Genomic DNA, 14,246 nt, shown 5'->3' with positions numbered 1-14,246 from the left:
TGTACGGGGATTTATTTTTGGGGTACACTTTGAAAATGTGCGGTCCATTGGGTTTATATTACAGGGTGCTTCAAAAAAATGTTAACACTTATATGGGACCATTGTTTTTAATGGGGAAAGGGGCAGATAATACACTGTGGCATGATAACAAATGTATGTTAATAGCTTCAAAAAGTCAAAGAGTCTCTGCATTTGTTCGCCATCATTGTCAACGCGTGCCTGGAATCTTATCCAGGTGGTCTCCAGAGCCCAAAGGCACATTTATTGTGGTATTGTTGCAAATTCTGGGAAGTGTTCACACATTTTTCAAACACCCTGTATATCTTTTTTAAAATCCATCTTCCAATTACATAAGCTACTCGTTGAGGTGTGAATTGGGCGTGGTTGTATACCTGGCGAGATGTTAATCACCTCGCCAGGTATACAGGAGGTCGCCGCATGTTAAATCACGACCCTGACGCCTGCTGTATTTTTTGGAGTTTGCGTGGCTCTCTTCCCGTGGTCACGTGGATTTTTCTCCAGCCCCTCCGGCCCCCCCCCCCCCCCACATTTACAAACACGCGTTTAGAGTACAGCATTTAGCTGCTATACATTTCCACATGATAAGCCACTTCGTTGAGTTATCCCCTGTGGTCAGGTGGCTTCTGAAAAAGAGCTATATAGCTCAGTGAGCCTTACCTGGTTAAATACAAATAGTGTATAGTTTTTTTAATTTCATGGGTGCACTTTGTGAATCTGCGTTTGAATGCTACATTAAAAAAAAACAATCAATAGGGCCTTCAGGTAACCTGGTGGAGGCTCACTGAAACTGCAAGTCTCTTTTAAAAGTTACACACACCGGATTTATAATTAGCTTTTTTCTCTCTCAAATGTATGTTATAATTTCTGCAATCAGAAAACCTAAGACAGCAAATATTGTCTCCACTTATATTTGTCTTTATTTCTCCAATCAATATTTTGAGAACATCATATTGACCGTGAAGAAAAGTAAAGTGGACTTGGGCAGGACACATTTTGAGTAAAGATGATGGCCGGATGGGCGAGACGAGAAACGGAGTGGCAGCCAAAGTAGGGAAAATGCCCTAGTGGACGTCCAGAGTGGAGATGGAGCAATTAAATCGGCTCCTGTGGAGGTGCTGAGTGGATTTTTGCCGTTATAAGACCGTGAGAGATGACAAGATCTTGGGAAGGGTTTCATCCAGCAGTGGATTGATCATGTCTGATGATACGTGAGATTTGAAGAAATACAAAATATACCTATACATGTGAGAATGTCTCTTGGTAAGAACTGGAACCCCAGAGATTGAGGAGGAAAAAACAAAAACAGATAACTGGAGGGTCAAAAAGATGAATACCATTAAAAATATATATACAAAGAAAAATATGACGTGAAACATGATGTGGAAAATGAAGGTCTTACATGTAAAAAAAAGCACGTAAAAATAATCTGTTCCTCTGTACTGTATTATAGTCTGCCTCTGTGAAACCGAAGACAATATCGATCAATAAGAGGCGCGTCAGTGCGGACGATGGTGTGTGCAGAGAGGCATCTGTGTGCACGAGCCATGCACGAACAGGCTTGCCTGTGGAGAACATGAATAACCACATTTCTGACAGAGGGGGGGGGATGAGACGATGAGTGTCGAAAACCGGTCCACGGGTGAGCTTGTATCGAATCAAAGCTGCTGAAATTATGCAGCCCAGGAAAAAAAGGCCGCGTGCCTGACGGAATGTGTAAAACAGACTTGTATTTTTGATGTAGACGAAGGGATACATGAACGAGACATCTTTCTGCGCATGCGCTTTGTACGTAAGACCGATTTGTTTTGTGACGTTCGAGGTTTTTTGTGGTTAGATCGCGTAAATCTACAAATACGACGTTTCGGCAGTAATTACAACTAGCTTCATCAGGCGACAAACGACAGCCTGATGAAGCGAGCTGTAATTAGGCATGAATAAATTCCGGTGAGCTGCCAGATGTAATACACATAAACGAAACGTCACAGTACTCAGATTGTAAATGTTGTGGCTGGGCTCTCCAACACACAACCGGTTAGTGCTGTACTAGTACACTACACTATACACTACACTACACACTACATTATACACTAGTGCTGTACTAGTGACGAATTGGCCACGTTCTGTTTACGTGACAACCCTTACTAGTTGGCTGTGTCGGGTGGTGGCGGGTTTAACGACACATTTATATATTTACGCGATCTAACCCCCCCCAAAAAACCCTCTATTATGGATGACATTGGTCGCCAAAGCCTGCTACGTGTTAAACTGTCACGTTCGGTGCGATATGATAACGAAGCTGTAAATGCTAAAGCAGTCTCCACGTCCATTCAGACGCTGTCTTTCCGACAGACCTGTTCTTCACCTGAGGACGGCTGCTTGCGTTGTGGCCGAAACGTCGTGAGAATTATTTTATTATTTTTTATTTTTATTATTTTATTATTTCCCTTCTACGTGACTTTACCGAAAGAACCAAGAAGACAGTCTCCACGTATCGTGTGGGGTTTGTCGTGCCCGTGTGAGCTGGGTGTTGACTTCAGTGCCTGCGTGTCGCAGATTCGTCTGCTTTGTTTAATCCGTAAAACGTTCAATTTTCTAAAATATATGGTTTCATTGACAACATACGCTTTCGAAAATCGAACATTTAAAACGTCAACAATGACATTCCACGAAACTGTCAAGGGGCCGTCCATAAATGACGTCACGCACCTGGGGGGGGGTGTGAGACATTTGTGACGATGTGTGACGAGGGGGTGGGGTGAGAAATGTGACGCCACATCAAAATGCGCAACTTTAAATAAATATAGACAACACGTTCTACTTAATTAAATAGACGTTTTAATACATGTTTTCTCATACAACATCAGAGTGCAGCGCCACATTAAATGCGCACTACAATGACAATAGTTTAAAGCGATTTGAAGCATGTTTTATTTGGGGGGGAGGGCAGAGCTTTGTGACGTCATATTTGAGGGGGGGGTCTGACTTTTTGTGACGCCGTGTGACGAGGGGAGGGTCAAAAATCGTCCAAAATCGCGTGACGTCATTTATGGACGGCCCCCAAGTAATATGGCTTACCCCGTATTCTAGTCCAGGGAAATTGAGTTTTCAGGTCCATACGGCGTACAGCCGTTTCAATACGGGCAAGACACATTGTTTTGACTATCTAGAATTGTTTAGACTGTTTGTGTTTCTCCCTTGTGATGGGTCTTTGTAGGATGAGCGTGGCCAATAAGCCCTGAATGTGTCTGTAATAATAGGGTCGGACACTGATAAGGGGGGTTGACAGGTTTGCGATGATCCCATAACCGTGATTCTAGGCGTGTTTAACGTACACTGTTTACGGTACCCATACACAACTAAACTACAGAGCTGGCTGATAATAAAAGACTATGCATCATAAGTTGAGATTCCGATACGAAATTTACATTGTAAATCAGACGAGAGGATTGTGTAGTGCATGCAGCTTGTATGCATTAAGGATTGTAATACCACAGCCTGTAGGCATTGGGAAATGTAGTTACATTGTCCGTATGCACTAGGGATTCTAGTGCCGTAGCGTGTATGAACTGGGGATTATAGTTATCTATCCTATGTGCACTAGCTATTTCAGTACTCTATTCTATGTGAACTAGGGATTGTAGTACTAGTCTGTATGGACTAGGAATTACAATACCATTCGCCTGTGTGCACTTGGAAATATAGTTCCATAGCCTATATGCACTAGAGTTTGTTAGTGCTTATATCCTGTGTACACTGGGTATTGTAGCGCCATTGCCCGAGTGGTCTGGAGATTTGAGGGAGTGGCGCACGGGGAAGGCCGCGATGCCGCTCTTCGAGGGCTTGGGCATCGGCGGCGAGAAGACAGCGGTGGTGTTCGACTTCGGCGCCGCCTTCACCAAGTGAGTCGGACCACGGGAGGCCACGGGAGGCCACGGGGCCGGGCCACGGGGCCAGGCCACGGGACCCGGCCAAGCCCAGGTCTATGGTGGCTTTGGGCCTCTGAGCCTGTAACAATGCGCCCCCAGTCCGCCAGGTGTAGGAGGCCAAGCGGGGTGAAGTATGGTCACATCACCCCCACGATCCGCACGGTGTGGTGGGGCCCTCATCCAGCAGTGGAATTGACAAAAGGGGGATTTATGGGTTCCCCGCGTTCATGCTCATCACCTGGGCCTTCGTGATGGTTTCTTACATTCGCTCAACCTCGTATTGTGGGGGTACAGGACGCACAGTACGGGGTGGTCCAGATGTCTTGTGACCCCCATTTAATTATCTAAAACGTAATGTGTTTTTGCAAACTAACATATGCGGAAAATGAGTCACACCATGCACATTGACTGCGTTACAGAGATCTACTATATTAATCTCAAGCTTCATTCATGAGATGAAAAATAATTGTAATGTAACGTTACTGACACTGCATTTAGAATTATTATAATGGCGATGCCGGTATTGTTGAACACACCGGTCTTGTATTGTAACATGGGCAGTGCTACAATGATGATCTTTAAGAAGCGTGATGCCAGTGTTAACATTCTTACTCTTAGGTTTTTTTTTGGTAAAATCACGTAGGTAAAAAACAATAATGAAATATTAAGAAATGAAAATAACTCAATTAAATCATTGTGATTTTATTGAGTTATTTTCATTTATTATTATTTCATTATTGTTTTTTACCTACGTGACTTTACCGAAAAAACCTAAGAGTATGAATCCTTGCAGTCACGAAAGCTTCATATCTAGAGTTAACATTCTTGTCACATGTGACAAGGCTACACTGCACCGATGATCACTACTAAGGGTGAAACTGATATACAGCTACCACGTCAGATTGAACATGGCTATAAATATAATGATGATATCCAATAAAGGTGAAACGTATTTGTTATTGTATAATGCGGATGTGCTGCAATGCTGATTCCTAGTCGGAGCGAACCAGTGTACACTTGTGTAATGATCATGTTTAAACCGTGATGGTGATCTCTAATCAAGGTTAAACCAGCACACAAACTTTAGGTTTGGATCGTACAATGTGATACTTGTCTGCTCTTGCATAAAATAGACGTGTGTAAAGATGTAACGCTTTGGTTCATACACTATTTATACTGGTAGGAACCTCCTGGTTACACCTGCCCACAAGGGATTATTGTGTCCGTCGAGCAGGGAGGGGCTGGATGGGGAGGGAGGGGCTGGGTGGGGAGGGTGGGTGGGGAGGGGCTGGGTGGGGGTGGTAGGGGAGGGGCTGGGTGGGGAGGGTGGAGCTGGGTGGGGAGGGTGGAGCTGGGTGGGGGGTGGGAGGGGTGGGGCTGGATGGGGAGGGGCTGGTCACCCCGTGGTGCCCTTATAAAACTCAACGTTTAACCTACTCACGCCGGCTTGTGCCCGCCCTCACATTCGGGCATATTTGCGGAATACACCACGCCGCCGTTGACCCTGACATTGACCGAGCAACCCAACGTTCCTACCAGCTCCCTCCGCAGGAATGTGTTTGGTACGTAGCTGGCAGTGTATAAACGAAGGCGATGTGTGGTTCGTGTATTTCCAGATGTGGATTTGCAGGGGAGCCTGGGCCACGATGCATCCTGCCCAGTGAGGTGAAGGGTCTGGGGACGTCCACGGTATGCCTATCCCCTCCAACGCGATGGCTCTTACGATTGTCCAGCCTTTAATAGAGATATCGTCTTGTAAGCATGTGCGGGTCATATGCATAACATATTTTTTGTAAAGCTGATGTCATTATAAGCAGTAGAAATTAAGGAACATGCAACAAGCCATTGGAGTCGGTGGCATTAAGTAACATTTTCCATGCATTTCCTGCATAAGTCAATGAAGATGTAAATTTTATGGAAGATGCTTTTTGTAATAACATTCTTTATGCGTGTTTATAAAAACCATCTCCCCTCTGTGTGGTGTGTGCTCACAGCCGGTGAAAGTGGTGCAATATCATGTCAACACGGATGAGCTCTACCAGAACCTGAAGGACTTCATACACGTGCTTTACTTCAGGTGCTTCCCAGACCGGTCTCACGGACTTACTCCAGTAGAGCATTATACTGGTAGGAACCTCCTGGTTCCACCAGCCCACAGGGGATTATTGTGTCCGTCCGTCCGTCGTGCATCCAAAAATGGGAGGGGTGGGGCTGGGTGGAGAGGGGAGGGTGGGGAGGGGCTGGGTGGGGAGGGTGGGGAGGGTGGGCCTGGGTGGGGGAGGTAGGAGGGGTGGGGCTGGGTGGGGAGGGGCTGGTCACCCCGTGGTTCCCTTATAAAACTCAACATTTAACCTACTCACGCCGGCTTGTGCCCGCCCTCAGAGTCGGGCATATTTGCAGAATACACCACGCCGCCGTTGACCCTGGCCATTGACCGAGCAACCCAACGTTCCTACCAGCTCCCTCCGCAGGAATGTGTTTAGAAACTGAAGGTTAATGGTTACAAAACAGGTGAGCGACACGGTGGCACTCATTCACGCACCGATCTAGCATGTATACTTGTTGTGCAGGCACCTGCTCGTAAACCCACGGGACCGGCGCGTCGTGGTCGTGGAGTCCATGCTGTGTCCGACGCACTTCCGTGAAGCCGTCGCTCGGGTCTTCTTCAAGCACTTCGAGGCATGGCCTCCACTTGGCACCTACAGTTCTGTGCACAGCCTTTCTTGCCTACACAGTGCAGTGTAAAATCATGGTCTGCATTTTACTCTCCGATTACTTAATTGAGATAAACCACACAGTAACATTGCACCCTTGCTGGCAGACTAATGTTAATTTGCAGGCAGGTGCTGCACATATCTTCTACCACACAGGGACAGCTGCCACTGGAGGTCCCCTTGGCTAGACTGCAGCAGGGCATTGAAATGGTTTAGATTAGTTAAGCAGCCTCTAAATGAAAATCCTTATCCTAAAATCCGAGCGCATCCTCCTGGATACCTTCAGGAAATACTTCAGTTTGAAGATGGCCCTTGGGTTTGATGCATTGCTGGGAATCTAATGGACATTGTTAGTATGCAAACACATATTTCGTGTGATGCTTATAAGAAAATATCATGAACTATGGTAGCTTCTCAAACAAAGTAAAACAAGCCGACTGCCAAATGTCAAATCTCAGTACTAACCAGCACAGGCTGCACATTAAAAAAACATAACTATAAGGTAAGCCGCCTATTATTCATACAGAGCTCGTTGATGTTATTGATATTAAAAATAATTATTTGAAGGCCTTACTTGCCAGGGTTTAGTTTGCATTGTAGACGTGGTGACTTGTATCCGGTAGAAACGTTACTCGTTACGAGTGATGTTTGACTCTGCTGGCTGCATGGCGTTCGTTGAGTGTTTCACTCGATATTTGTTTGATATTTTACAGGTCCCCTCGGTTCTGTTTGCGCCAAGTCACCTCATGGCTGTTCTGACCCTGGGCATCAACACAGCACTTGTTATGGACTGCGGATACAATGAAACCTTGGTCCTACCTGTATCCTTGAATTAATTTAAATAACAGGTTAATTCAAAATACTATTAAAAGCCACACTGTCAGTGAAAGGAGGAACTCAATCTTAAAGCTTTCATCACTGCAGGAATTCATATTATTTTTTATTCTCCACCTGATGACCGCTTGTGTTGCGATCGAAACGTTGTAATTTTTTTTAACCTATCTACGTGACTTTACCTAAAGACCCAAAGAATATGAGGATCTCAATGTTTTGGTTGACTGACCTTCAGGAAATACTGAGGATTACAGAGACTAGCTGAAATAATCATGGTAGTTTAGGTTGGGTAGTGGGTGTTGTGAAATTAATTATGCATCCCATATAATTAATATTCGATTTGTCTGGCTAAAGGGTGATTTCTTTTCTCATTGTGTGGATATACCATTTTGCAAGTCAGAGGGTTGGCCAAATGTGACTTATTTAACCTTTTGTTATGATCAGGACTGTGAATATGAACAGTCTCTCTGACATAAAGGGTTTTCTAAGAATGGCTGCACAAAAGTGCATGCTTTATTCCTGAAAATTGGGATATTTGGAATACCAACTACTGCTTTAAAAAAAGCCAAATCTTTAGATATGCATACATCATAAACCCATACCGACACGCATGCACAGACTATGAATTCAGACTGAACCAGTATGTGTATGGAAATGACTAAACATAGGTCGTTAGCCGACCCTAAAGTCTTGCACTCTGGGCAAAACATTTTTTTCATTCGGAGCCTCAAGGAGTCTTGCTTCTGCCTGTTTACAAGAGGATGAATCTGAAAAGTGTGAAAACAGACCACGTATAGCCATATCAGAAAGGTTATTCTTAAAAAAAGATGTATACTGTGTTAAATGACCCATTTCCTCCTCGTTCACGTGCTCAGTTGTGAGAAACTTTCAGTAATTCTAACTTTAAGAATATTTGAGCCATGTGGCTGTTTACCACGTGAAAATGCTTGATGCGTAATTGTTCTAGAATTTTTTAAATTACTATGACTTCAGTTTTCCTGAGTGATGTCAGGTCTGTGAAGGCATCCCGGTCGTCAGCGCCTGGGAGGCAATGCCGCTGGGAGGAAAAGCATTACACAGGTCAGCTTTGACTTGGACGTCTCTGTCGCCTGGGCACAGAGGTTTTGCGAGGGTTTCCCTTGGATAGACACACTCATCAGGCCAGCTCTCACCATGTTCTTACAATTCACAGCTGTTTGTCAATCCACTGCTGGAAAAATTCCACCCCTTTCCAAGTTAGTCATGGGGGTTGATTGACTATACTTCACCATGCTGGTCAATGTGGGTTGGAGAAGGGAGAGAGCCCCAGGACCTGAGGTGCCACCACTGACGTCAGCCGTGGCCGGTCATCAAACCCTAGTGGCTGGATTCTAAGTTTAGAGCGCTAACCACTGTGCCACAACTCCACCCGCTTGAAGAAATGTTAAATCCAAATAATATTTTGTTATTTTTATCAAAATATCTTCAATTGATGGCATGGTAGTTTACATTTTCTGTTAAGTAAAACAATTGATTCAGCATTGATAACTAAACAACTCGAAAAAAGTAGCTATCATGGTGAAATGTCCTGGAGCACAATGACTCCCAATTGCCTAATTTGACCGGCTCTCACCATGCACCAAGCATCTTGACTTATCCATCGTGTGGGTTTGTTGTGACACATTTATTTGCAAGTCTTGAAGTTATGCTGCAGCGACATCACTAGAGGGCAGTATGGTGGTACTGTTCTTCTGAAGTCACAATTGAATTTAATGAAAAAATATGTTGCTTTAAACGCATGTTAGAAACCAGAGTCACACACGCCTAGGTATGTGGTAGAAAATAAGTGTTGAGCTGTGTTACAACACACCCGTGCGTTGGAGAGTAATACATATGGCACGTTTTATTCATTTGACATTTTTATTAATTTGCTTATGTCCGGTGGAGGGTTTACGGTATTTTATGCACGATCTAACCCAAAACAAATTCGGAATCTCCCATACCTTATTAATCTGCGATCTCTAAGGTAAGGCTCCAAAACCTTGACAAACAATTCCTCCTTCCCCCTTAGTGTATCCCTAACGTGGGCTAAGGTGGCCCATGACCATCATTTGGGGGGTTGTTCAAAATACCACATTTTGGATTGTGTCTTGCTTAGAATGATGGAATTGGTAGATAACAAATAGAAATTAATTAATTGTGCCGGTTGGTCATTGCAGAGAGCTGAGGTCCATGCTGCAGGAAGGAAGCCCAGCGGAAGCCACCAGCGAGCCCAGTCAGAGCCCCTCTCTGCTACCCGAGGATGTTTTGGAGGACATCAAAGGTAGTACATTACAAAGCGCCAACAGAAGTGCATGAATTAATATTACAACCGCATACCCACCCCCCACTCCTGGGCGACGGCACATCGTGCGCATTGACCTGCCAATGCCTCTGCATGAAAGCCGTCAAAATGGCTTGTGGCATGATAACATTTTTTTAAAGTCACGATTTATTGTTCATATTATGTTAATTAGGCAATTTAGCTAGTTATAATCTGAACATCTGCTCTTGTTTAGTTGCATGGCATGTTTTGCATGCTGTTTGCAGGAATGTCCTTGGTTGAGACGTGGTGTGTAAGTGGTGATTAGCGCAGTTGTCTGCTTTGGTGAATTGAAGGATATTGTTGATTATAGTATGATATTAAAACTGGATATATATTTACGCATGAGATTTAAGAGTTGAATTTTTTTGATGATTGTATTTAGTTTTTTGTATGAGATCTATTCCCCAGAGCTGTGATCTCACAGCACAGTTAGTAAAGCAGCAGGCATCAAAATGTAAGATTGTGAGTTCATGTCCTTGCCAGAATTAATTTCTCTTGAGTCAAAACAGTGACCACCAAACTTTTGAGCGGTGCTGCTTGATGATTAGACAGTGCTTGCCATAGGAATTGGAATATCCTCCATAGGCACATGAGGATATGGGCTCTAAATTTTGATTTAAAGCTTTCGTGACTGCAGGGATTCATATTCTTGGTTCTTTCGGTAAAGTCACGTAGAAGGGAAATAATAAAATAATAAAAATATTAAACAATAAAAATTATCACGACGTTTCGACTGCAACACAAGCAATCATCATCAGGTGTGAAATCCACAGCAAGAAAATTTGAAAAAAAGTGCACAATGTTTTGGAGATTTTAAAATGTTGTGGTTCAGGATTTGATTGGCTGTGTCATTCATTCTGGGTTTGTGATGTGCCGGTCGCAGTTCGCACGTGCTTTGTGTCGGACTTGCTGCGTGGCCAGAAGCTGCAGGCCGCACGCTTCCCAACGGAGGCGTCCGCCAAGGTCCGTTCAAAGCTCACGTAGCATTTATTGTATTCACTAAATATATAATATGACTGAAAAAGGGATGGGATTTTAAATGAAAAAAATTCTACACAAGTAGAATTTAACAAATATGGATTCTGTAATGCTTTCCAATGTTTGTCCTTGGAAGTACAGTATTAGTTATGTTGTTTCCTTCGGAGCCGCACAACGAGATGATGTCACGCAGAATGAAGTCATTGGGAAGTGTGGCCAAACAGCCATATCCATTACGGTTGGTTTTTATTGGCAAGTTTTGGGCAACTCTATAATACAATTAGCTCATTTCCTATAGGGTGTGTCTCTGATAGTAACACAACTTTTTACTAACATGTTATTTAAATTGGATCATCTTTAGGAGTTGTATTGCTATTTAGCGTTATTGTGACCCTCTGCTACAACAGCAACAACGATAACAGCCGTCATTTGCCACTAAGTGGCGATGACGTCACTATGGCACTTATGCCCGGCAAGGTGCTGTCCGAGGGGTAATCCCTCCACCTGGCACTTACCAAATACCACAGTAGAAACGCCCTCTGCTACAGACATACACACACATAAGACAGGCAGACTAATAGATAGAGCCCCAATGCATTAGCGATTTAAACCTTCATTGAAAACTTGATTTTAAGTGTGTTAAAAAGTGAAAGCATGGCAATGCATTCGATGTTCTTGTCCATATTACGATCGTGTGTGGTGGTGTGTGCCATGACAGCGGCCGACTGCCCCACCAGATGTCTCGTACCCTTTGGACGGTGAGAACATTCTGATTGTCAAGGGAGAGATCAGGTACGTTCTTCATGCAGCTCATATCCCTGGCAATTTTCAGACGCACTCCTGTAGTACACCAGGTTGCACAGTAGCTTGAAACCTTGAGTAATAATCAATGATGACATGCTATTCAAGTATTGAGAATAGCCTGATTAGTTACTTTTATTTTATCGGGTGAGAACTAATTAAGACTGCAAGTCTTTTTTGTAACAAATGATACCAAAAACCAGTCACACTCTTGCAAGGAGAATGCCTAAAATCTCAAGACTAAAAACCATAATTGATGTAAAATGCACACAAAATAAATTTTAGTTAAATATTTTGTAAGCGTTTTAAAAAAGTTTTTTGCATTATCTTGCACATTGGAATTTTCATTTTTACTGCTCACATTTATTACAAATTCAGAAAAGTCAGTGAATTTGAGGTGTTTCCTTTGCTTTGCAGGGACTCTCTGTGCGAGATTCTTTTCGTGCAGGACAATGAGGAGAAATCCGTGGCCACCCTCATGCTGGACTGCTTGGTTAAGGTGAGGCCTGCTCATCAAATTGAGTCCTGTCTATATTCTTGGGTCTTTCGGTAAAGTCACGTAGATAGGTTCAAATAAAATAATAAAAAATTACAGAAAACTACGACGTTTCGATCGCAAGGCAATATTTCTATGGTAAAATATGTGGGAAGAGTTGGCTTTACCACAGCGAAACATGTCTCGTCTGTGCCTTGTTTCCCTTTCGTTTTTGCTAACCACTGAGGTGCAGTAACTACTACTTTCAACACGCATATCTGTCTGGGAATCTAACAGTGGTAGGGGATGTGATTGTTGAGAAAGGCAACATTTTACATGTCGGTTAAAGTTTCACCTATATCAAAATGTTGACATTCCCACGATCCCATTGCAAATCATAGTGCAAATCGCTGAGGTGATGTTTTAACCATTTTGTCAGATTGTGAATATCGGTGAAATAGTTTGATACCTTCATCACCATCAACGATTATCAATGCAGTGCTGCATGAAGGAGCTTTTGGTGTAGTCGTTTGCCCATCATCAGTCTAGCTTGCGCCCATTTAATGAGATTTGACGGTGCTTCCATCAATGCCCAACAGTGCCCCATGGACCTGCGCACGACCCTGGCAAAGAACCTGGTGGTGATGGGGGGCACGGCGCAACTGCCGGGCTTCACCCACCGCCTGCTGGCCGAAATAAAGCAGCTGCTACAGCAGCCCAAGTACCAGGCGGTGCTGTCCGTGACCAGCGTCTGCGTGCACACGCCTCCCGCCAAGCCCAACTACGTGGCCTGGCTTGGAGGTGCTGCCCTCTCTCCCCCTACATACATACTGCAATGCATGCACGGTCACCCCCTTAAATAGTTACTGAAACATCTTGTGGTGGATGAGATGCTTAATTTTTCTCTTGAGTTCTCTACTCAAGGGCAGGTTTGGGTGTCATTTATTCCATTCAACCAGATCAAGATATTTAATCGAATACAACAAATCCATCTTTGGCAACTTACATTGTTTTTGTATAACAAATGTAATAGCTCGGATTACAAATGGTGACATTCACATTGTGGCATTTAATGCGAATAGTAATTGCAGTAGAATGCTACAGACATATTCTTGGTTCTTTTGGTAAGTCACGTAGAAGGGAAATAATAAAATAAAAAACAAGATTAAAAAAATGTTACAGACCTGATATCTGCTGAAGGTAAAAAAAACCTTTTCACCAGATTTGGGCAAAACCAAAATTACTTTACCTAAACAGAATCAACGTTTATTTCCTAGAATTTGATACAAATGTCTCATTAATCGTAATTAACTAAATTCAAACGGTTGATATTATTGTCGTGAAAAGTGGCGACTGCTTTTGCACACGGACCAAGTCACTGACTCGTGCAATTCTTCTATCGACAGGAGCCATATTCGGGGCCCTGCAGGAGGTGCTGGGCAGCCGGTCAGTGTCGCGTGAGCTGTATGGGCAGACGGGGAAAATCCCCGACTGGTGCAGCCTCGGCAACCCTCCCCCAGACTCGCTGCTCGAGCCCAAAACCCCCGTGCCCATGCTCAAGAGGGCCTTCTCCACTGATAAGTAGCTCCTAAATGGGGCAGGCACTACAGCTAATTATTTATGTTGCACAGATGTTTTATTTTAACATTTCTCACTCGACCTTCAAAGTTCTTGGCCTGAAACGAGTTTTTAATTAACTGCACATTGTTTAATTTAATAAGTGGTGCAGTGGTTCGCAGACAGCGCTATGAACCTGGTGACCAAAGTGTAATTGATGGCTACAGGTGACATCAGCGACAAGTGATGTTCCTGAGCACCTTCACAAACTCACACTGACCAAAGTGGTGAAGTATGGTCGAACAAATCCATAAGCATTGTGGCATGGGAAAGCCTTCATCCAGCAGTGGATTGACAACAAAGGGGGTGTACTGTACATGCAACTAATATGTTACTCAGTTTACTCCATTTACTACATTGCTACTTTCGTTTTCATGAAGGCTCGTAATTGAAAGGTTGTGCGTTTGATGTGTCTGACCAATATTTCGTTAACATATGCATTGATACTATATGTACGGTTGTGAGTAAGGCTTGCTAGAATTAGCTGTGGTAAATGCTTTGATAAGTCCGTTCAATAAAGGAAATACATGCCAGGC

General features: G+C 43.6%; 1 protein-coding gene across 1 annotated transcript; it reads left to right on the top strand.

The window, feature by feature from the left end:
- Positions 1 to 3,754: 3,754 nt before the first annotated feature.
- ACTR10 (actin related protein 10) lies at positions 3,755 to 14,246 on the top strand. Its single transcript, XM_078596564.1, has 12 exons — positions 3,755 to 3,920; positions 5,564 to 5,636; positions 5,942 to 6,024; positions 6,518 to 6,626; positions 7,375 to 7,482; positions 8,508 to 8,575; positions 9,694 to 9,797; positions 10,723 to 10,802; positions 11,536 to 11,609; positions 12,036 to 12,117; positions 12,693 to 12,894; positions 13,500 to 14,246. Exons 1-12 carry the CDS (start codon positions 3,844 to 3,846, stop codon positions 13,676 to 13,678), a joined length of 1,239 nt encoding a protein of 412 aa, XP_078452690.1. The 5' UTR covers positions 3,755 to 3,843; the 3' UTR covers positions 13,679 to 14,246.

This window comes from Lampetra planeri, chromosome 7 (genome assembly GCF_965212315.1).
Source record: "Lampetra planeri chromosome 7, kcLamPlan1.2.h2, whole genome shotgun sequence".
Taxonomy (NCBI): Eukaryota; Metazoa; Chordata; class Hyperoartia; order Petromyzontiformes; family Petromyzontidae; genus Lampetra; species Lampetra planeri.
The sequence above is the reverse complement of the archived record's forward strand: the minus strand, read 5'-3'. Positions and strand labels throughout refer to the sequence as shown.

Excerpts from the sequence above, each read along its gene's own strand:
- ACTR10 (XM_078596564.1), top strand. The coding sequence starts at position 3,844 with ATGCCGCTCTTCGAGGGCTTGGGCATCGGCGGCGAGAAGACAGCGGTG. Across the intron at positions 6,627-7,374 it reads TCTTCTTCAAGCACTTCGAG|GTCCCCTCGGTTCTGTTTGC; the intron begins GCATGGCCTCCA and ends GATATTTTACAG. Across the intron at positions 12,118-12,692 it reads TGCTGGACTGCTTGGTTAAG|TGCCCCATGGACCTGCGCAC; the intron begins GTGAGGCCTGCT and ends AATGCCCAACAG.